The 22,879-nt window shown below is 44.7% G+C and overlaps 1 protein-coding gene across 3 annotated transcripts in view; it reads left to right on the forward strand.

Annotated features, from left to right (window-relative positions):
* Window positions 1-2,014: 2,014 nt before the first annotated feature.
* SLC1A4 (solute carrier family 1 member 4) overlaps window positions 2,015-22,879 on the forward strand; it is a 43,159-nt gene continuing 22,294 nt past the window's right edge. Inside the window, exons 1-7 of one of the 3 annotated variants that reach the window (XM_086879237.1) lie at window positions 2,042-2,081; window positions 2,359-2,586; window positions 11,802-11,844; window positions 13,019-13,081; window positions 17,691-17,857; window positions 20,555-20,788; window positions 21,979-22,173. In XM_086879237.1, the coding sequence (XP_086735363.1) occupies window positions 13,037-13,081; window positions 17,691-17,857; window positions 20,555-20,788; window positions 21,979-22,173 (641 nt within the window). In that variant the 5' untranslated portion in view covers window positions 2,042-2,081; window positions 2,359-2,586; window positions 11,802-11,844; window positions 13,019-13,036. Of the gene's footprint in view, window positions 2,587-11,801; window positions 11,845-13,018; window positions 13,082-17,690; window positions 17,858-20,554; window positions 20,789-21,978; window positions 22,174-22,879 lie in introns of all 3 variants that reach the window. The other 2 variants (XM_023923217.2, XM_086879236.1) reach the window with 2 other exon arrangements.

Raw genomic sequence — 22,879 nt, forward strand, 5'->3', positions numbered from 1 at the left:
CTTGCTTTCAGTTTGCACAAGGGAACAGTATTTATGTTTGTTGCTTAGTTTTAGAATAGTTTCTCAATTGAAACAAGGAATAGATTTCTGTATTTTTATATTTATTTTATAATTTTCTGTTGTAATTTCTGCTTTTGTCTTCCCCTTTTCATGGGTAAATGGAAAGAAAAAGGGGTGAGATCAGGAGAGAATTGCAAGGAAAAATGCAAGGAAAAAATGGAGCATGACACAAGGACACATTTTTACAAGGAACACTCTGAAAATATTGATTTAAAACTATTTTAGAAGTGCTTCTGATGGAGAAAAAAACAATTACTTTGGACAATAACTTGTTTATTATACACATCTGCAGAAAAATACTCAAACCTGATTTTAAAAGATCAACATAATCCTTTTGAGGTTTGTGGAATTATATGTCTTTAAAAGTGTTTGCAAACTTGTTTTCCTGTTTAGTCTTTGTTTCCTATCTCTGCTGATTTGATGGGACATTGATTCACAAACTTCCACAAACCAAGTGTTACTCAAAAGGAAAGTTATCAGGAAAAAAATACAAAATCAATAAGAACGTGCTGGTATCATGAGTCTAATTTCACTGTGAGAGTGAATCATGAATTTTCATCAATCTCTAAAGTGGATGGTGGTGGACACAACTGCTTGTTAGTGGTGTTGTTACCTATTTACACACAGACAATTCCCAGGAGCTCCAGCCATAGTATAACGATCTTCAGGTCTATCCATGAGATTAGAAAACAGAAAAGTCTTATTAAATCAGGATTATTGTCCCATTGCACCCGTCAGTCTCTTTAATTAGCACAGTCTACTCCAAAAGCAGATGTATGGCTGGTTGTTTTCACAGCGTGTTTTCTGCTAGGCTGTGCTTTGCTGATGTCAAGGGAATGAACTGAAACAGAGCCTCTGACCGAGTCCAAACACCAGCTGGAGCTCCTGGAAGTGCCCTTGTGAGCAAACATGACAGTAGCGCACCCACGGAGCTCTCGTGGGTTTGAAAGCCCCAAGTGCCCTTTATCAGCCCCATGTATTGTCACAGACATCATCTGCTCTGCAGAAAACCAGCTTGTGTGGTCAGACACGGGTTTCCTCAAGGAAGGGTGCTCAGAGTCCCTGTGTCCACATCACCCTGCCCCTGATGAGCCCACGGACCTGCTGAATGGCTTCGACCGTGCGGACAAGGGACACAGACACAACTTGTCCTGGTGCGGAGGATGGCTCCTGCCTCTGTGAGAGGTTCCTGGCAAGGAGAGGGGGACACTGAGGGCACACGTGTCCCACTGATAGGGACAGCGTGTGAGTTGTGAAGACATTGAGGGCGTCTCTGAACGGACATGTGAGCTGTGGGAACACTGATGGGGATGTGTGCAAACCACGGGGACAATGAGAGGGACATGTGGGAGCCTTGGGCACACTGAGGGGACGTGACTGAACCACGAGAACATGGAAGGGGGCATGTGTGAGATGTAGTGACACTGAGGGGGCAGGTGTGAACTGTGGGGACACTGCAGGGGTGTGTACGAGCCATGGTGATACTGAAGGGGGACAGTGAGGGGACACGTGTGACCCCGGGGACACTGAGAGGACGTGATTGAGGGGACACGTGTTAACTATGGGGACACTATGGCGGTGTGTATGAACAACGGGGATATTGAGGGGGGACAATAGAGGGACAAGCGTGACCCACAGGAACACGAAGGTGGGCGCTGTGGGGACACTTGTGAGCTCTGTGACACCGATGGGGACGTGTGTAAACCGTGGGGAGACACGCGTGATCTCTGGGACACCACGAGCACGAGGCGAGGCCTCCACGGCACTGCCGGGCCTGACGGCGCCCAGGCGCGGGCCGCGGGGGCAGCGCCGGCCCTGAGGGCGGTGATGGCGCGGAGCCAACCCGGGCCCGCCGGCGGCGAACGGAGGCGGGCCGGGGGCACGGTGCTCCCTCCCCCGGGCGGGGCCGGCACCGCTCCCGGGCCGGGGCGGGGCGGGCGCTCAGTCCGTGCCTGGAGCGCCGCACGATAGCGGCACACGCGGAGCCGCCGTTCAGCGCAGCATGGAGGAGGCGGCGGCGGGTGAGGGCAAGGCGGGCCACGGCCGGAACGGCCACGCCGAGGGCCCGGCGGCGGAGGAGCGGCAGGGCGGCGGGGCCCAGCTGCGGGGCTGCCGCGGGTTCCTGAGGCGGAACGCGCTGGTGCTGCTGACGGTGTCGGGAGTGGTGGCCGGCGTGGCGCTGGGGGCCGCCGTGCGCGGCGCGGCGCTGAGCCCGGCGCAGATCTCCTACCTGGCCTTCCCCGGGGAGCTGCTGCTGCGGATGCTGCGCATGGTGATCCTGCCGCTCGTCTTCTGCAGCCTGGTGTCGGGCGCCGCCAGCTTGGACACCCGCTCGCTCGGCCGCCTGGGTGGCATCGCGCTCGCCTATTTCCTGGGCACCACGCTGCTCGCCTCCGGCCTCGCCGTAGCCCTCGGCTTCATCATCCGTCCCGGCGCCGGTGCCTCCGCGCTCAACACCCAGCTGGGGCTGTCGGGCGCGCTGCCCCCCAGCAAGGAGACGGTGGACTCCTTCCTCGACCTCATCAGGTGAGGCCGCTCCGCTCCCCTCCTTCCCCCGCCCTCCCGCTGCTGGAGGATGATGACAGACCCGGCAGTGTTGCACGCTGCAGCCGGGAAGCCCTCCTCCCCCTTCTCAGCCTCCTTCATCTTCTTATCCTCCTGCATCTTCTCATCCTCCTGCACCTTCCCCTCATTTTTCTCCTTCTCCTCAATATCCTTCTTTATCTCCTTTATCTTGCTATCCTTCTCATCCTAATCCTGGCTTCTCCAGGAGCACGGCTCTCTGCCCAAGTACCCGCAGCCCGGTCAGGTGTAGGGCTGCATGGTGATCTGCTTCTCCCCGTTTTGTTTTTCAATTGCCTCGGTGGCTGCAAGGATGAGTCGAGGCTTGCTCAGAATTCTGGGTGCCCAGGCCCGTTTTTGGTCCTGCCTGCAGGGAGAGCGGCTCCTGGGTGCTGGCTGCAGGGCAGGCTTTGCCTGGCTCCTTCCCCTGCCCTGCTACCTGTTGTTGCCTGTCTCCTGCAGGCAGGGCAGGGTTGGGCAGCTCTTCTCATCCCTCACACACACCTTTTTCTTTAATTCTCCAACATTTTACCCAGTCTCCTCATCCAAATGCCTTCCTGACCCTTTGAGTGCCCTCTCATAGACGTGGGAATGGAAACACAGCTCTGTAATTCCATGGAGGAATTGTCCAGTGTGAGGATGCTCTGTAGGTTTGTGAGCTTCCCATCCTACCTCTGCATCTGGCAAAGACAAGACTTGCATTCTCCAAATCTATCAAACAAGGCTTCCACTTCTAATCAGATTATAGTGTTTTTCTGTATCTTTACTCCTCCTTGCCAAGTTGCAGACTTCACCTTTTCTGTTTTTCCTCAAAGTCCATGTCTTGTTGAGATCTGTCTGGCTTTTTTAATAAGATAGGAGCACACAGAGAAACGAGGCAAGCATCCAGATGGTGCTATGAGTATTGGGCTTCCAACTGCATTTCCTTGTGCTTTGTACCCAGGTACAAACACAAGAATAAGGGAGGTGACCTGTGTCACAGCGAAGTAGCTGGAAAGTTGAGTTTAGTGGATATCCTGTTAATTACAAAGCTGAGTGGGTTTGTTTGTTTGTTTGTTTTTATTTTGATTGTTTGCTTTGCTTTTATCAGTCCAGTTTTTCAGCTGAGATACCCTTGTGTTTTTGTCTGGACAAGTGGATGTGGCAACAAAGATAAAAAGACTTTTTTTTAAAAAAAAAAACTAACCCCAAATCCAGAACTGTATTTACAAATTCAGGTTAATGTCCTTTTCTCCCCCTGAGACAAGTATGTTCCCTTTGGACAGAAAGTAAGTCTGGTTTGTTCCATTGGCAGTCATGTACTTAGTGTCCTCAGCTCACCTCTCCCTCTCTTAAGAACTGACAATTAAGGACCTTTCTTAAGGACCAGCAATTCCTGACAGCATGTTAAGAAGGAATAGCAGGACGATGGGAGTAGGTAGTCTGGCTGTGGTGGTGATATGTTGTTGAATGGAGGGGAGGGAGGTGAAGGAAAATTGCCAAAAAAAAAGGAGTAGGCACACCTGGGAGAGTTGGGAAAATGTCTGTAGTGGTGGCTGTCCCAGCGCATTCTGGTGTGGCTGCTGTACCTGGTGTTACATCCCTGTGTCACCTGGCAGCATGGAGTAGGATGGAGTTGAGGAACAGGCCAGGGGTGTTCAGTGAGCTTCAGGCTCTGGGTAATATCTAAAGTTCAGAGCAGACAGCTGTTTCTTGGTCTGCTTTGTGAATGCAGGTGTAGAATTTATCTTCAAAGGGGTTATGATGGCGATGGGATTGAGTCCCTAATTCCAAAGTAGGGCTCAAAATGATGAGACTTGGATAAAGGATGGTGGGTTGCAAAGGAATTTCCTTCTAGGAGATGAGGGGACAGGAGCTTTTCCCCAGTGTACTTATGGGGCGCTGTGAATACAGATTTTTCTCGGAACCCCATAGGAGTGCTGTTGCAGCCACACTGTTGAGCAGTCAAGTTGTTACAGCAGTGACGGTGAAATCCAGTCCAGAAAAGTTGTGTTTGGACAATCAGCCATCACTAAAACTTTCAGTCTTAGTACAAATCCCTGGCAGACTGAGGGATGGAGAGAGTATGTGATTTTCAGGAAATAAGCGTGCTCGCTCTCTCTCTATCTGCTGTGTAATGTTATTTTTTAACCATTCTTGTAAACGTGGGTGTTTTGGTTTGAGCACTGAACTTGGTCCCTGCTGTGATGGAACTTAGTGGAGTAACCTCATCTTGAGATAACAAAGCCTTGATTCTATAGGGCCTGGAGGGTTAAAATGATTGATTTTTGCATGGGTGGGTCTTGCAGCATCCTGCTCTGTGCTTCTCCTTTTGTCTCCTTTGGCCATGAAACTTTCTATTAGATGCAAGAAAACTGTTTTAAGTTGTGGCACAAGGCTGACTGTGTCCTTCAAGGATTTGCTGCTGCTTGGTTTCAGAGGAATGGTAAAAATGAGTTGCAAATGGGTAAACTGAGTGCCCCTAGAGCACTGAAAACCAATGTAAAACATGACCCAAGGAAGAAACAGCATAGAGGAAATCACAGCTGTGTGTCACTGTTTGGTTCTGCAGATCACTTCTGTCTTTAGGAAGTCTATTAGGTAATGACCAAAGATGTTGCTTTTCATTGTCACAGTGATGTCTGGAGGCCAGCTTACTTCTTGGTTTTCCTTTTTGAAGTCTAAAGCTTCCCCACAAACATGTGTCTAGGCATGGAGAAACGACTTCTGGAAAAAAGATTTATCTTGGGCTTTGGTATCAAATGAATGATGACTCACTGGTGAACCCAAAGGCTGTCTGTTTTATTCTGTCCATCGACCATAACCTCAAGGTCTGATTTGTCTGGCTGGAGGTACTGGAGCACCCTCCTGGTTTCCCTTCTGGCAAGTGCTAGAGGCAAGTGAGCCTTGAGCATGTCTAGTCAGGGGTTAGGCATGCTGTCCTCTGCCCCAGGACATGGGGTGGGGACAACAGAGATGTCATAAGGTGCTTTTAATCCCTGCAGCAGGGTTGCTGATGGCTCATCTCATCTCAAATCTGTCATGTGGGCAGCTCCTTGGAGCTTCCTAAAGAGGAGTGTGGCCGAAGGCAGTGATCATGGGAGGGAATCAAGAGTTCACAGCTACTTCCACAAGTAAAATAACTGTAATAAAAGCACCTAGAAAGTGGGGTGTTCCCTGAACTCAAGGCAGGATCTTAGAATTCCTTAAATCTGTTGGCAGAAGATGAGGGGAGTGAAGGGAAATTTTAGAATTTCTGGGTTTTTCCCTTACTTGTTTATTTGAGGGAGAAGATAAAGCAATAAAGAGAGCTCATAAGCTTGATTGTGAAGTGGTTGGCAGCTGGAGGAACGGGCTGGCTGGGATGTGGTGGGCTCTGGAGCTCAGCCACCACCTGAGAAGGTGACAGTTTAGAGAGCCAGCTTGGCTCTGCTTGTGCCCAGCATGCAACCAGGGAGAGGGAGTCCCAAGGATGGGACTCCAACCACCTGCTCACACAGCCCATCTGCAGCTTGTTGGAGAGCTGTTGAAACAGCAGGATGAAGTGTTTTGCAAGAATCTATTGATTTGTTAACACTTTTGATGGGCAATTGTCACAACTGAATGTTTCAGTAAGGTCAGAGTTTTGTTCTAGCTCTGATTTATATTTGCTGATTCAACAAAATTGAACAGTTTTCACAGGAACCTATTGATCCTTCCAAAATTTCTGTCAGTGGGTGATCGTTTCAGTGAGGTCAAAAGGACTTAAGCAGAAAATCTCACTCATCAAAAAAGGAACATTTCAACAGAATGTTGTTTTTAGTGGAAAAAGGGATCTGAAACAGGCTTTCTTTGCCCAGTTTTGGGATGAAAACATGTTTTGCAACTGTGGAATTTGCTATGGGGAAGGGAATTCTGTTTTTAATCCAACCCTAGCTATAAGAGTCCGGGAAGGGAAGGAAGTAATCCCCCTTTTTTTTTTGTAGGAAGAGTGCACAGAGGTCCACACGTCTGCCCCAAGCAGTAAGGTCAGGGTTTCCCAGTTTGCCAGGCAAGTCTGCAAAAGCTGTTTAAATTTCATTGCTTCTCAATGCCCTCTCTGTCTCTCTGTCAGATATTAGCAGCTGAGCTGCCAAAAGGAGCACCCACAGCAAGCTCATGGCTTTGCACCAAATGCCTTCAGAGCTGTAGGGAAGGCAGACATGAGCACAGCGAGAAGCATCAGTCGTGTTTTGCTGTCTGGGCTGCAGAGCAGGTGGCCAGAGTGGGCCACTCAGGCAGTGACCCTCTCCTGGGCACTAGTTGCTCCAGTAGCACTTGTTCCTTATAGCCTTGGTCTTCCCAGTGAGTCATCCCACAGCAGCAAACATGAAAGCCGTCTCTGAAATCCCAATGTGGAAAAGCAGTAAAATGTGACTGTTAGAAGAGGAGGGGGGAGATGCTGCCTTTGAATTCATAAATGGAATAAAAAGTGTCCAGGCAATGGCTGAAGTTAGGCCAAGAAACAGGCTGACCCCTGGGTTTGAAGCTGCTGGCTAGTTCTTAAAATGAAGTAACTGTCCCGCTTTGCTTGTGTCACTTTCTCAGTCTGGAATCTCTCTCAAAGTACAGGGGTTTCTGACTGAGTTTTGTAGGAAGAACTCGGTGTTTCCATTCATGTGCCTGCACTCTCTGGCAGGGTTTTTTTAGTAAGCCTGTGAACATTTCTGCTCATTCCATTTGTTCCTTATATTTGTTGCCTTTTACTACTGACTCCTTCTAGTTAGGTTTTATTTTCCAAGAATCAAAAATACAGACTGGACCATTAAGGCAAAAAAAGTATCAAATATCTGCTATAAGTAAACATTTTCAAGTTTCTCTGAGTTAAAACAAATGCACACACTCACAAATACGAGTATGAGCAGGGCACATGTTGTGCATCCACATATGAAAAAGCAGATGAGGAAAATTGCTGTGTGATACTGAATGAAAATCTTGGGACAGAAAAAAAAAATGAAGGTGCTGGAGGAATTCTAACTGGGCTCTGGCATTTTGCCACAGACAGCAATAAAGTTGCTCTGAGTAGACTTGTACAATTGGAAAAAAAACCCTGAGAACTGGAGATAGTCTACAGAAAAATATTCTGTGTTGGTTTTCTCAAAAAAGTGTGTTTTTCAATAGCAAGGTCTTTGGCCTCAGAAGTGGAACCTTTTTGTAAGAAGCAATGCAAGAGGAATGTGTAGTATTTTAGGGTTTCATTCCATTTGCCTGGATTTCCCTTCATGCTTTTGCTGCCAGAGCAAAGTTGTTTGCAGAGCTCTAGCAAACGAATCATTTAAAAACAGTTATTAAAAATAATCCCTTACACATACAATGGAGGAGTTCCTGTGTAATCCTCATATTGCTGATGGAAAGATACAGGCCTGTAAAGAAGAGAGCAATTTGACCATAATATCAAAATGGAGAGGGAAGAGAGTTACAGCCCCACTTTTCTCCCTTTGCCGGCTCCAGGTCCACTTAGTTGTCTGGGATTACAAAGAGTGGATGTTGCAGCTAAACTAAGATTTCTATTACAGCAGAAATACAGTGGGGTCTTCCTGGGGAGTAATGGTCCATTTTTGACTGGAAGGAGCAGCATTTCACAGGAAGAAAGGTGCATTTATCCAGCTGTGCATGGGGAGATGGTGTGATGAGCGCAGTATTCAAGCAGGAAATACAGCCTGTAACACCTGCACTTGGTGCTGCTACTTTCTTGTTCCAATTTTAAGAGGATCTGAGAGAGTGCTTTCTCACCCTTTGTGTTGTGCAGTTACATGGAGGTTTCCTGGCTCAGTCCAGCTGTTACTTCAGCCCCAGGATACAGCTGTCCCCCTTGGCAGCTGTCTGATGGATTTCTGATAGGGCTTTTTTTGGGGGGGCTGTCTGCACAGCTTGCAGCAGGCAGAGAGAGGCTTTCCTGCCTGGTGCTTGGTAAGGGGAATAAAGTCTCTCTGTGCCACCTACCTCACTTTTATGGCACAAAGTAATTGGGGTCTGTGCGTGTGTGGAGCGAGGTGCTGGCCGCAGTGGAGCACCTGGGTTACAGGCAGCACATCTGTCCCCCTGCTGTGGTGTGTTACTGGCCTGGCTCGTTAGTGCCACGTGCAGCGAGTTTTGTGTCCCTGCATTTGGGGCCAAGGCTGTCTGATCCCACGCTGCTGTGCCGGCCCCTTATCACCCAGAGCCAGGGTTTGGCCAGCGCCGTGTTCCTGCGATAATCCACATCTGCTTCAGAAAGGCGACCGTGTTCTCTGGCACGGGGCATGGGGCCATCAAAAACAGTCAACAATCCAGCCATACAACCAGGGTGATTTCCCTAAACTCCACGTTCACACTTGATAGAGGCTTTCAAAGCACAAAAACCTTCTAAACCTTTGGTCTTCGCAGAAAAGCCAACTGGCAGACACCCAGATTTCATTTGCATGCCCAATTACCCGGCTCATCAGCTTTCCTGTTTGTTGGTTCACCCTCACAGGAGGGATGTCCACACTTCCCCTGTGAGCTCCTCTGCTCACAGGGACAGAACTGTTTCTGTGGTGGGTGAGCTTCACCTCACCAGGCGTGAGGAGCAAACCCTGCAGGCACAAATCCACGATGGGCCCAGGCAGATCACCAGCCAGTTTTTATCTCTCCCTGAAGCACGCAGCATCTTGCCCCATTTTTTAGGTGCTGCGGTGGTGTTCTTGCACAATTCCATCCAGAGGCAAGAACTTGTGATCTAACCCACCTGTAATTAAAGTTGAATTTAATTCACATGCTGACTGATCTTAGGTGAGCAGAAGTGTAGTCTGTGCAGACCTTGTGCCTCTAAGATAAGCCATTTATTTGTAGATTGCTTTTTATGACCCGACACATTTTGTTCTTAAGCTTCGGGATTTGAAACAGAGACGCAAAACATTATTTTATGTGGTTTTGGTATTTTGCCGTCAGGTGTACTTAGAAGCTGGATTGAACAGAACATACAACTCTTTTCTGAGCTGCTTAAAATCCAGATTTTTTACTTGGCAAATTCTCAAGTCGGTGCTGGTGTTTCAAGTCTCAAGACTGGTGTTGGAGGAATAAAGCAAAGTGTCTACTCTATTCTTTTTTAGCGTTACTCACACTTGGAAGAAAGAACCTGTCCCTTGTCCTGCTGTAATAGGGTTGCTGGCATCACTTAGCTATGTGCTTTAAGTATATGCTTGGAGATAAGTTAATGTTTAGTTACTGAGGCCCATGCCTGACATACTGTGCAAATTATGGAGGGTTTGGTTTCCTGGCCACATTTAAACATTGGAGAACCATGTTGTTTAGGCTTTAGGATTGCTTCCTTTGGTTTTGTTTTCATCAGGATGGAAAAGCTGATATAAAGAAAAAAAAAAAAATTGATTTCTGGTTGGTTTTCAGTCTTTTTTCATCTCTTTACTTCTTCAAAGTCCAGTCAGTTCTTTTTTTAAAAAAGTAATCATCCTGCTATGAAAAGCTATGAAAAGAAATATCCTTCTTTTCCCAACAGCATGAGCCCATTTGTATATATGATATTTTACTCCTGATAAAAGCAAGTTTGCTTTTACTTGACTCAAGGTTTTTATCCACCAGAGAGTTCCAGCTGTGCAAGAACTGATGCGCGTTAGCTGTTCCATTGATCTTATTTGACCAATTCTTTGGCGTCTTTGCTGAGTGAGAGCTCACTCTCCTGCTTTCAGACAGACAGCTGTATTGTCAGCTTTAGAGGAGAAAAAGTTGCTGTTTCTTTAATGCTTGGTGGAATGTAGACTCCAGAAGATAAATTATTTTTGCAGCAATCCTCCTAATACACTTGTAGTGCATCAGAGAGAGAGAGAGAGAGGGGCTGAGGTATTTCACAGCAGATAGGTGTTTGATGAAGTTCCATGTCCTTTACAGTTGCTGTCAAGGCTATGGGAAAACTCCCTGTATGGCAGGAGAACAGAACCATGCAACCAAATAGACCAAAGTCCTTATCTGGGCCATATTTTAATCTCCTTCTTGCGCTCCTTTTCTTGCTCTGGTTTGGATTTGCACATTCTATGCCATTCGTGGAATGACCACAGCCTGGTTTAATGTTTGTCTGGGTAACTACAGCAAAAACAGGGGCAAGTTAGCAGGGCACAGCCTGGAGGGAGCTGCAGCTTCCTAGGAGCAGTGCAAAGAGCAAAGGATGGCGAGCAGCTATCCAAATGGTTTTTTACCACAATTAACTGGCTCTGGGTAAGGTCTTCTGTTTCTGTACCATAAGAGTTCTAGTGCCTCTGTGATGCCTTCTGCTGGCAGTATTTTCAGCTCATACCCATCATGTTCCTGCCCTTGCCAATTGGGGTCCTGCCATGACCCCAGAGATGAGCTTTTATTACTATTTTCCTTTCTGACACAGAAAACCAAGAGTGGTCATTTGGCTGGGGAAACACGTGCCCTTTGCCCATAAGGGGAAAAAGGAATTATAGCGTTAAAACCAACTATAAGATACCACAAGAAGCTTGGAAGAATGCCCTTGAATTTCCTGTCTGCATCCTGTATGCAGATACATAATGGATGGTCAGAAAGAGTGTACATTACTTTACATTACATGCTGTCCTCTCTGCTCTAATCTGATGCTAGACTGGCATTTCTGTGTGAAGGCACCACTGGATTCAGATGTTCCATAGGAGTTGCCTGTACTTTCCATCTGTGTTGTGTAAGCCCTTTCAGAGAAGTCTGGCCTGTGATACTGTTCTCTGCCTTGGTGATCAGGGAAGCTGGCCTTGCTGTGTTGAAGGGTTAAGCCATTCTCATAAGTGGATTTTGCTGATTGGATTGTCCTTCAGGTTGATGCTGTGAGCGAAGTGTAATCACATGAGCAATGTTAAAAACCTGACTGACACTAAGAGGCCATGAGCTGGTGCTGCAGCTGATGTGGCTGAACCAGTTTCTGTAGCCACAGGGCTGATGTTTAACCAGCATTGTGTGTGATTGCCTCTGGTGGCCCTGCCCAAAAGGTTAGGTGTGGTAGCAAGCATCTGTCATCTCTTTCATGTGAGCTGAGGAAGATGGTATCCACACCTCTGGACACCTAGCAAGTTCCATGTAGCTTCCGTGCTGCACACCTGAGCAGTGCCAGTGTGCCTGCCCTTGAAAATGAAATGCTGTTTCTGAGAGTAAGATAAATTGGTGCATTCATTTAAGAAGTTCTCCATGATATATTTCATTTTCTTGTTTGTCTTTTACAGAAACCTGTTTCCTGCAAATCTTGTTGCTGCAGCTTTCGAAACGGTAAGACCTGTGAGGATGTTGGACATGAGCTACAATGTATAAGATCTTTCATTGGAAGAGGACTAGAAAGATGGTGTAGAAAATACCAGAAGTTAATTTCCTTATGGAAGGTAGGGTTTATAAAAGCACATGATATAGTCAGACATACTGCTTCCATGGCAAATTATTTGAAAAATATTCCTCAAAAAAAAAGCATATTCAAAGCCCATTTTTTCTACCTTCACCAAAAATATTCTTTAAACTTGGGGTGCCATGTTGGGCAGCAGTGGCAATCCTGCTTTGTGCCATTTTTGCTTACCATTTTGCAGGAGCTAGCTGGGAATCTTTTGGCTATGTAGTTTAGAGCTGGGCTTAGAACAGACAAAGCTGAAGACCTCTAGGTTCCCATGTGTGTAAGCATTACCTGTTGCCTGATGGTTTTATTCAGTAGTTTCCATTGTATCCCTTGCTGGATTAATTTCTCAGCCCGGTTTCTCTTCCAACAGACTATGTGTGGTGGGATGATAGCTGCCACCAGAGCACAGTGTGGTTTAAACTGATTGATAGGAGCTGTTTTTATATATATATATATATATATGTATATACACATGTATATATATACGTGTGTGTGTGTATATATATATATAATTTTTTTTGATTTAGTTCTAAATGCTAATTTTAAATGTCAGGATAGAGAGTGTTGAGAATAATGTCATGGGGCAGAGTGATTCTTTATGATACAGGAGCAGAATAATAGCTTTTTGTTCTGAGGGTTTGCTTTTGTATCAAAACCAAGGGCAAACTCTTAAAATCAAGTTCCATTTTGCATGAATATATAATACAGTACAAGTCAATATTCCATGGGTAAAAACAGAAGCAGTACAAGAATAATACTATGAAAAGGATATTTTGTGATGCCTCTAGTGTTAGGGTTGTGTGTGTTCAGGGATGAAATAAAGCAGTCCTCTTTTCTCCTGTGCTGCTGTTGTCACAGGGAATTGACAAAGACGAGAAGCTTTTCCTCCCCTCATTTTATAGTTAAAGAAAACAAGCCCAAAGAAGTGCCCTGATTTTTTGAGATGTCTAGTTTATTTATCAAAGTAAAGTGTTGCCCCAGATTTTAGATGTTTTGCTGACAATTTTAATGCCTGCCTCACCATTTTTGTTTAGTTGTGTTTTTTTTCCTTACTTGCAGTATGCGACAGACTATAAGATGCTGCTCAGGAACACTACCTCTGGAAATGCCACATGGGAAAAGGTAAGGTCACTTCTTAGGTTTTTAAACAAATGGTTGTCAGTAATATTTGACTACTGCACAGCCTTTCATTCTTTCCAGCACTCTTGGGAAAGAAACAAGTACTTTTCTTTACCTAGAACTGAGACACGCACAGGCTGAATGAGAAAGCTGAATGAAAGTGGTGGAGAGTTGAGCTCAACTGATGTGACCCATGACACTTTATTTTTTAAGTTCATGCCTTCTTAGACCTGGTCTGACTTGATCTAAACAGTCTGCCTGATGTTTCCAAATAACTTTCTGTAGACTTGGAACTAAATAGCAATCAGGCTGGCTGAGTATGTCCCTTAAACCTTATTCTTCATTAAGAGTTTGGAGAGAATGAGTTTTTTCCCTCTACCCAAGGCTCTTTATAAAAATAAAAAAGAGATTTGTTGGGTTGAGAATTTTTTTCTCATTGCTGAAATTTTGTTTTAAACAGCAGCAAATGTATCACTCTGGCTGATACATCAGTATCAGATGCTGGGTTAGTACATTTTTAATATGATTTGAAGTCCCCCAGGGCAAGAGACTTGTAATGTTTGCATTTGTCATGGAAGGGCTCAGCTGGGATTTGCCCACCAGTTTGTAAAACCATCAAGGAAAAAGCAGTTTATGCTCACCCAGAGGGACTCTGGAGCCTATCCCAGAGCACAGGAAGCATTGGCTTCATTACCTTTCCTCCCCATGCGTGGTGTGTGAGCAGGTGATGCAGAACAGAGTGTTTGTGAACTCTGCTTCCAGCCCTGGGCTGAACTTTCACCTACCCTGGGGACGGGGTGACAAGTGACTGGGATGACACAGGAACTGAGCAGGGGAAAAGGCTATGCCTGGCTTGAGAGCCTGGCATCACAGGGTGAGCAGCTCCACTGGGGAAGGAGGCAGCTCCCCTGCCCGTGCCTGTTGGATGGCATTAGCCCAGATCCGCAGTCACCCCGTGTGACACGGATGCAGTCAGTGACTGCAGAATCCCAAAAGAGCACTTTCTCTCTCTGTGCCCTCGTGTCCTCGGGCAGGGCATGGCCCTGCAGCTTCCTGCTGTGAAACACATTGGCTATGAAAGGCTGTAGCAACGTGCCCTTAGATTTGTGTGCTTGTTGCAGAGTGCAGAGTTATTTGACATTGAAGCAAGTGTACGTGAAAGGAGAGTAAATCTTTTATTTATATTCACTCTCAGGTTTGATGCGGGCTCTGTAGCGACCGAGCACAGATTAAGGCTTACCATATCCATTGGATAGAGTGTTGGCTGTCAAGTACTTTTTTTAATGCTTATTCAACACCATCACTTTTCCTTAAGAGATAAGAATGCATCATTTGGCCCTTTAAAATGCAACATCATTTTTTTTATTTTTCCTTTCTTTTTCCTGCTTATCAGTCTCTTGTTTGATGTAACATCAGAAAAAATATTCTGAATTTGCCATTGGTGTCTGTTTTTGCCAAGAGTTGTGATGATGTAAAGGTTATTTCTGCTATTACTTTTCCAAAACCTTTTTTAAGTTGTTGGAGCAAAACCACACTGAGCTTCTTTAATTCCAGAAGACGCCCTACTGTCTCTGGGGAAGAACAGACCAAATAAAAAGAGAGCATCATTCTCAGTTTTGTTAGCTCAGTTTCAGTACTGGTCTGACCATAGTATTTATGGATAGATGAGGATTAAGTTTGGAAAGAAAAGTGTGATTTTTGGATATCATAGTGACAGAAGTTTGGTTCCAGGGGAATAAGATCATATTCCTATCTACTTTTTTTCTTTCATCAGCAGAATATCTGAATGGAGAAATATTTTCCTTCAACTTTCCGTACAAATAGTGTAGAATAAAATTTTCCATTATTTTTCCCCCCATTGGTTAATAGGCCCTGTCTTCTCTCACTAATGAAATGAATAGTGGGACACGTAGTTGTTTGCTCAGCCATGTCCTTTTTTTTTGTTTCACATGCTCACCTCATGTTTACCCAGCTTTTATGGCTACATCCTCTCTCTCTCTGGCAGCTAGACTTCCTGGGGCACAGACTATCTCACTTTACCATCTGCAGCACAGGGAGCCTGGGGGTGCTCAGTTCCTCTTTGGAGAGGAGTAAAAATACACAAACCAGTGGTTGCTCTTCTTCCTCACATCACATGGCTGCATTTTCTTTACAGCCCCCTACTACTGGGACTGTTCAATGTCAGCAGTTGTTTCCTTGATAAGCATTTTGTTTCAAGAGCAAAAAAACAATGGGATCTTCAGAGGGATTCAAGGACCAGAAGAGCTACATGAATCTTCCTAAGAGAATGCATAATTTCAGGCAAACAATAACGTGTCCCATAGTTTGTCCAGGAACAAAGTTCTCATTAAAGCTGTTTTTTGTTTGGTGTCCACAATGCTGCTTGGTTTGGCTGCCCCTTTGGGGTGATGCACTCTTCTGTGAGAGTACAAAAAGGCTGTTCAGCATCTGCCAGTTTTAGAGGCCGGGGTTGTGAGGATCTTCCGCTGAAGATTTTCTGCTGGACTCATTCCAAATTGTGTCACAACGAGGTGGAATTCCCTGAATGCTGCAGATTGTCCCCTGGATTTGCAGGGAGAGATTTCTTGCAATAAGTTACTACTCTAGGCAAGTGGTGCATCTTTTGCCTACATCTGCAGTGTGGGGAGGTGGTGGTGAATGTTGTGTGTTGCAAAGAAATCGGAGGGAGAGAGGCAAGGGGGAGAGCGAGATCCGAAAGTGGGGACAGGATGGCAGTGAATATAATGAGACTGCTTTTGACAGCAGCACACAGTCATCTTCTGGTCACTAAGAGCTCAGGGGGTCCCCAGATCATGAAATCCAGGCTTGAAGTGCTGGTGAGTGTGAGCACTTGGAGAACAGCATCAGCAGTTACCACAGTGCTGGGAGCAAGGTGGACAGAGACCTCTCTAAATGTGAGAGAAAACCATATGCTGTCATTCTGGAGAGTATAAAGTTTCTCTCCCAGCAACATCCAGGTCAGAATGCTGGGCTCTTACAGCACTGAAACACTGAATTTCTATTCCATAGCAAAGTTTTATATATTTTTTTTAAGAATGGGAACCAAAACAAAAGAGTATTCACTGGGTTTAGATATTTTTTTTTATTTTTTTTTAGGGATGGTTTGGGCCCATTATGGTAAAATTCTGTTCCAGCTGAACTTTTCATATTACACCTGTATCAAATGAACACAGAATAAAATTATATATATATTATAAAACAACTTCCCATGTATACAGATGGTTTAATTAATAGGAGGTTTGTTTTGTCTTAACTTTTTTAACCACAGAAGAATTTAGAGCTTTCAGTCACAAAAAACAGACTATAGCCAAAACTATCCAGACAGAAAAGTGTTAGTGTGTGAGACAGCATGTTTCTTCAGACATCTCTGGAGATACACTGTGCCTCATGCTTAATATCTGTCCCTGTTCTCAGTTCTTTCAATCAGGAATCAAATATATTGATGTGGCAGCTTAGTCTTGAGCAAGCAACTACCATAAAAAATTGCAGATTCCATATCTAATTATTTTTTACCTAGTGAATGAAAAAAGTGTAAACACTTCTCATAACAGCAGTTTGACTTTCCTGTTTTTCTGTGTAATTTACATGTTATCCCCTTCCTTGCAGGACTTTATTTCCACCTGACATTGAGAGACAGTCCTGTTCAGCAGTGTACTTCCAGCAAAAACATAAATCTTAAGCAGGCTGGTTTTATCAGATTTAGCAGATTGGTATCCTGAGTTCTTTAGTCAATATTCATTTCAAACTTTTAGCTCAGAATGTATTTTTCTTTCATAGTGTTGAGCTAGTGTCCACTTAAACTAGCCAAAAGGCCAAAACTTGCACACAAACTTCATCTGTTATAGAAGTTCTTCCAAATAAAACAACAATTTGACGTGTTTGTACTGCCAACTCAGAGAGAAAAAACCCCAGTTTGTCAAAACAATTATATTTTTATGTAGCCACAAGAGCACTCATTCAGTTCATATGATACTACACTGCCAAAGAGAGCTCTGGCTTTCTCTGAGAAGCAAACCATGAAGGATTAACAGAGCAGACCTGTTATTTGTCAATAGGTGGATCCTGTTTTTATCCTCTTACTTTTCCCAGACAGTGACAAATTCCTGACAAGGGGAACAGGTATCTCTCTTCTGTTCTCCATCTCCCACAGCTGACATGGACAGATGGATTAAGTTGCCACAGTTTTTTGCCTTTGCCTGCCTTTCTCCTCTCTTTCTGCTTCATAATGTTGGTGATTTTCTTGTGGTTTTCACCTTGCTATCATCGTTGCAGTAAAGTCCTGAGTAAACTGGGGAGTTTTCTTGTTCAGGTCACTGAGAACACAATTATTGTATTGAAGGGCACAAGGGCAGGTATTACCAGGCCTTTCCTTCTCCAGTGAATCCATGCCAGCTCGTAACTAAGGGGATTTGTATCTGAACTGTCTTCAGACTCCCAATCTCCTTGATTCCCTTCAACAAAATAAGCTCTTCCTTTCCGAAATAGGTTCTGCGTGTTGATTTCAGATCAATCAGACAGCAACAAAATGAGGTGACTCTAGGTTTTGTTTCTCACATGTAACTAGCCTTCTTTTTTTTTTTTGTCTCTGCAGATCCCTGTCGGTACTGAGATCAAAGGGATGAACATCCTGGGACTGGTGCTGTTTGCTCTGGTTTTAGGAGTGGCACTGAAAAAGCTTGGCCAGGAGGGGGAAGATCTGATTCGCTTCTTTAACTCATTCAATGAGGCAACAATGGTCTTGGTTACCTGGATTATGTGGTAAGTGTGTGGCTGCAAATGCATCTGCACTGCAGTGTTATGCTCAGGTCAGAAAACTCACATTTTATCTCTCTTCTGGCTTTTTCCTGTGAAATCCCTCATCCCAGCAAAAGTGAATGTTGTGGTGTCACACAATGGGGTCTTTTCTCCTTGCTTGTACCCTGTAATGAGACAGTCACAGATAGCTTAAGGTATCAGGCTGGAAAACTTAAAAGGGTTGCCTATAAGTCCTCTCCAGAACTCCTTTTTGATTATTTAGGGGAAAGATAACTCAGTATTTCCTAAGGCTGATTTTTTTTTTTATTCCTGCCTATTAATAAGCAAATACATTATTTCACTTAATTCCTTGGAGTCTAGAAAAGTTTATGGGATGAATATTGCTCTTATCAATCCCACAAAGCTTTTGATGCCAAAAAAATTCTGTTAGGAACTGGAGCACACTGGACTTTATCATTAGGCAAGAAACCAGAGTTGAAGGAGGCAGGCACCTCTAGAGAGTGGTTCAAGTCACCTAAGCTGGGGTAGGAGCAGCCATCTGGCTGGGTTTTCCATCAGGTGGGATGAACCTGGGCCTCAGAGCAGTGTCAAGGCTGTCCTTGGGTAGCTGTATTGAATTAGGCTGCCCCTGTGAAACCAACAGTACTAACATCTGACATACAAAATAAAAAATATTCATAAAGATAGCTAGCAAACAAATTAACAGCAGGACATTCATCACTCCCTTTCCAAAGCTGGTGAAAAAGCTGTTAGTTTACCTTAGCAGAGGTATTTTTTTCTTCTTTCATTCTGCATTCTTCATTCCTCCTGTTTTCCTTTCTCTAAGAAGTAGGAGGGTTTTAGAAAAACACCTGATTTTACACAGGCAGAGCTCTGTGTTAGTTGCTATCATAAGGCATTGAAAAATTCAGTCTCCAAGCCGCTTAAGCTTTTTGCTCTTGAGTGTAATTCCTTGGACACTGAATACTGATAAGAGGCAGTTAATGTGTTCAGCTTATTACAGTGCTAGCACTTCAAGCCAATCAGTTGGTATGTAATCCTTTATTTTGTGGATTATAAGGACCACTGCTGACCCTTAACAGTGAAGCCCTTACTTGTTCTCTTTCCTTCCTTAAGGCTCTTGTGTAGTCCAGTATTTATTCAAAATCTGTCAAGCTGTATGTGCTTCCCAAGGGATACTTTGGAATGGTGAAATCATACTACCTGGAGCAAAGGCAGCTTGAGCTCGTATCTGATCCTGTTCAAGAGCCACTCTCGTGCTTAGCAGCACTTTGGTCTCAACTTTCAGTTCTTTCCTCTCCAGCCTCCCTCTTCAAGGGGAGGAATTCAGTATTCACAGCTTGTGCAGGACAGGGCTCAGCTGGATCTGGTTAATCAGGGTCCTCAGAAACACAGTTCAAAGGCAGAATTGCAGAGGCTAAGTAGGGAATGTTCCACAGGACTCCCTAGAGATTTGGCCACGGGAGGACAGAGGATCACATGGATCTAGGACATAGGGAAGTGCTCTCTGCATGGAACAGGGGAGCTGCAGAAACACTGAGGGACAGGCAGGCCAGGAAGAAGTGAGTGATCTGAGCAGCCTTAAGGCTTTCCCACCTTTCCAGACTTTTGCATGACCTTCTGAAGTTTGTCCTGACTCCACAAATCAGCTTCTCTGAGCATGGACATTGGATTCTTTATTCCTGAGAGTACAGGCAAATCTTTTGTAGCCACATGTTTTCCTGGGGCAGGATTTTGGGGAGCTGGGTGATCTTCTAGTATTTCTTAATCTTAGAAGCAGAAAGGGATGGAGCGTGGACAGCATCAGCAGAGGTACTCGGACACAAACATCCCAGTAGAACTTAGGAAGGAGCTGGCCCTGGGCCTGCAGTGTTTGACAGAGTTTGTTTAGAGCTGCTGTGCTGTTGGTTCGAGGGCAGTTCAGTCTTTTCAGGGCTGATCCCAGCTGCACTACTGGGACCAGAGGTGTGGCTGTGGCCTGCAGATGGCCCTTCCCCTGGAGCAGCTCCAGGTACTCTTGACAAAGCAAATCTCAAACAAATTCTGACGTGGCATGTTTCTAGATGGGAGGAATGGATGTGTGTGAGTGCCTGGTTGTTGGCTTGGGGGAAGCTCTGGAAGCCTGATCATTTAACTTATCCCTTTTTAGGCAAATAGCAGAGTTAATTGCTGTCTTTGGCACATGCATCAGCAGCCTTTAGCTGAGCTCTCTGGTATGTGCACAGCTTTTTCTTAACCTCCACTAAGCTGGCACCCAGCGTGTCTGTGATTTTAATGACCTGACTCTGTACTCCTTTGGGAGTTTCTGCATGTGTAAGACCCAACTCTTTCACCCCTCTCTACTTCAGTGATGTAATGCTTCCCTCCCCTTCCCTCCCTTCCCCACTGGTGTCTTGTCCTGGTAGCTCCAGGCAGCATTTCTGCTTCCCACTCACCTTTCCTTTGGCACGCTTCTAGCTGTGTCTCTGAGAGCATAAGTGAGCAAACCTTTTAAATTTTGACTGCTTATCATCCACCAAACAAGAGTCTTAGAGAAAAGCCTTCCAAATTTGGCTATCATGAGCTTGTGGTGAATAAGGAACTACCTTTCAGTAGGAGCATCAGATTCTTAAGTGGAGTGTTATCTCCGGGAAGGAAGATGTTGTGTTTTCCAAAGCTTCTTGTTTGTACTTAATGACAACCAATATTTCATTTCCACAGGTATGTACCTATTGGCATTATGTTCCTTGTTGGGAGCAAGATTGTGGAAATGGAAGATATTGTGCTTCTGGTGACCAGTCTGGGAAAATACATCTTCGCCTCTATCCTGGGCCATGTCATCCACGGAGGAATCATTCTGCCGCTTATTTATTTTGCAGCCACACGGCAAAATCCGTATCGTTTTCTCTTAGGACTTATCACACCACTTGCCACTGCCTTTGCCACTTGCTCCAGGTGGGTTTCTGTGGCACTTCTGGGATTATAGCCTGGTTATGTTTGTCACCCTAAACTGGCTGTATCCAGGTTTAGGTTTAGGTGTGAATATTGTTCTTGAGGTTGCAAAAAGAGTCTTCTGATCATAGTCTCACTACTGTCATCAGCCTGCCACACAGCACATGCTGTTGAAAAGAATTCCTCAAAATGCTGGGGCCGTAGCATGATGCTGAGTTGGAAATATTGTCTTTAAATGCTCCTGCCAGCTGTTCTTTCAGTTTGAAGTAAAGTAAGGGTCAGTAGTGAGGGACTTGTCCTCAGAAGTTTACTTTTGAAGTTCAGAAGGACCTGGAACAAATTTAGACTGATTTTGTAGGAGCAAAGCAGACTTGCTTTCTAGTGTAAAGACATTAGTATGTATTTCAAAGATCTGGCCTGATCAGGTTTTATTTTTCATAACCAAATGATTGAGCATGTCATTTACACTTTTCTCAAGTACAAACACCTGATCAAATAACATATCTATAACACCTGAACAAATAACATCTCTATATAAAATCATTAAATTCATGGCAAATCATTTTCATCATCTCTAAAAGTAGGTGCATGTCTGTCAAAGGACCTGAAATACTATTCATAAATTCTCTCTTTCTGCACAGTAGGAGAGGGTTTATGAGTAAAACCATGTGATTTGTAGTGCCAGAAATAAATCCAAGAGTGATGTTTTATTTTTAATTATTTTTCTGTTCATTTGAGGTCCTAATACAACATTAACAGAGATTGCTGTTGCATCTGTTGTGTTTATATTATCATAGAATAATAGAATGGTTTGGGTTGGAAGGAACTTTAAAGATCATCTAGTTCCAACCTCCCCTGCTATATTTGCATCTGTTATTGTATTTTTGTAGTTTGAGACTTGTTCATTCCACAGCCTTGTAATGCTGCATACTGTGTTTGAGTCATGAGTTGTAGCTCCTGGGAGATTAAAGTCTGTATCAGCTATTTCTGGATGAAAGCAGATTATTAAATACCTTTGCTCAAAACTCAACGTGGAGGGTCCCTCATTGCCATCATATGAAACTATAAAATGGCACTGTTGTCTTGACAGTCCTGTCTGCAGCATGCTAGAAACATGAAAGCCATGAGACAGTGCTGGGGCATTCAGAGCACCCTGGTGCTCTGTGTTTCATTTCTCCCTGTTCTGTTTCCAGCTCAGCCACGCTCCCGTCCATGATCAAGTGTATTGAGGAGAACAACGGAGTCGACAAGAGGATCAGCAGGTTTATCCTTCCCATTGGGGCCACTGTAAACATGGATGGTGCTGCTATTTTCCAGTGCATGGCAGCTGTGTTTATTGCTCAGCTGAACAATGTCGACCTCAACCCTGGGCAGATCTTCACAATTCTGTAAGTTGCTTGCAACCACATCCTTCTGGCCCCCAGACACATTCAAGCTGTGGTCTCTCCATTAATAACTAACAGTTAGCATTCCAGATCTCTGATCTAAAGCTTACAAACTGCTATGTAACATAATTATAGGGTGATTAAAGGATGGAGTCTTTAAACCTTTACAAGATTTGCCAGAGTCTCGATTTAATAAAAGATGGAACCTGGGAGGGGTAATTGAATTCTGAAACAGACTTTGAGCTGTTTAAAGCTCTTTTTCACAGGAAATTCCTCTCCTTCCTTAAGCATCTCACTCCTCCATCCTCCAGTCACCATTAGGCTGGGTAATTGAGGCATTCTGTGCTGCCCAGAAAGCAACCCCTGATTCACCCTCTGGATGCCTTAGAAAATTCTCCTGCCATCTCCTTGGTTCTTTATGCATCTATTTCATACTAAAGACTCTGTTCCTGCTCACTTCTGTCCTTCCTACCATCACATTGCTGGCTTTCCTGATCAGATCTCTTGTTGTTCCCCTCCTAACTGCGTTGCTCCATTATCCCTTCCACCACCTCATTCCTACCTCCTTCTCTAAGACTCTCTCCCCTCCACCTCATTCCTACCTCCTTCTCTAAGACTCTCTCCCCTCTATGCTTGGAATATCCTCTTCTGTTCCATACCTCATGAAGTGTTGTTATCTTCATTTCTCTCCTCAAAATCCCTTAAATTA

This window comes from Cyanistes caeruleus, chromosome 2 (genome assembly GCF_971803275.1).
Source record: "Cyanistes caeruleus chromosome 2, bCyaCae1.hap1.1, whole genome shotgun sequence".
Taxonomy (NCBI): Eukaryota; Metazoa; Chordata; class Aves; order Passeriformes; family Paridae; genus Cyanistes; species Cyanistes caeruleus.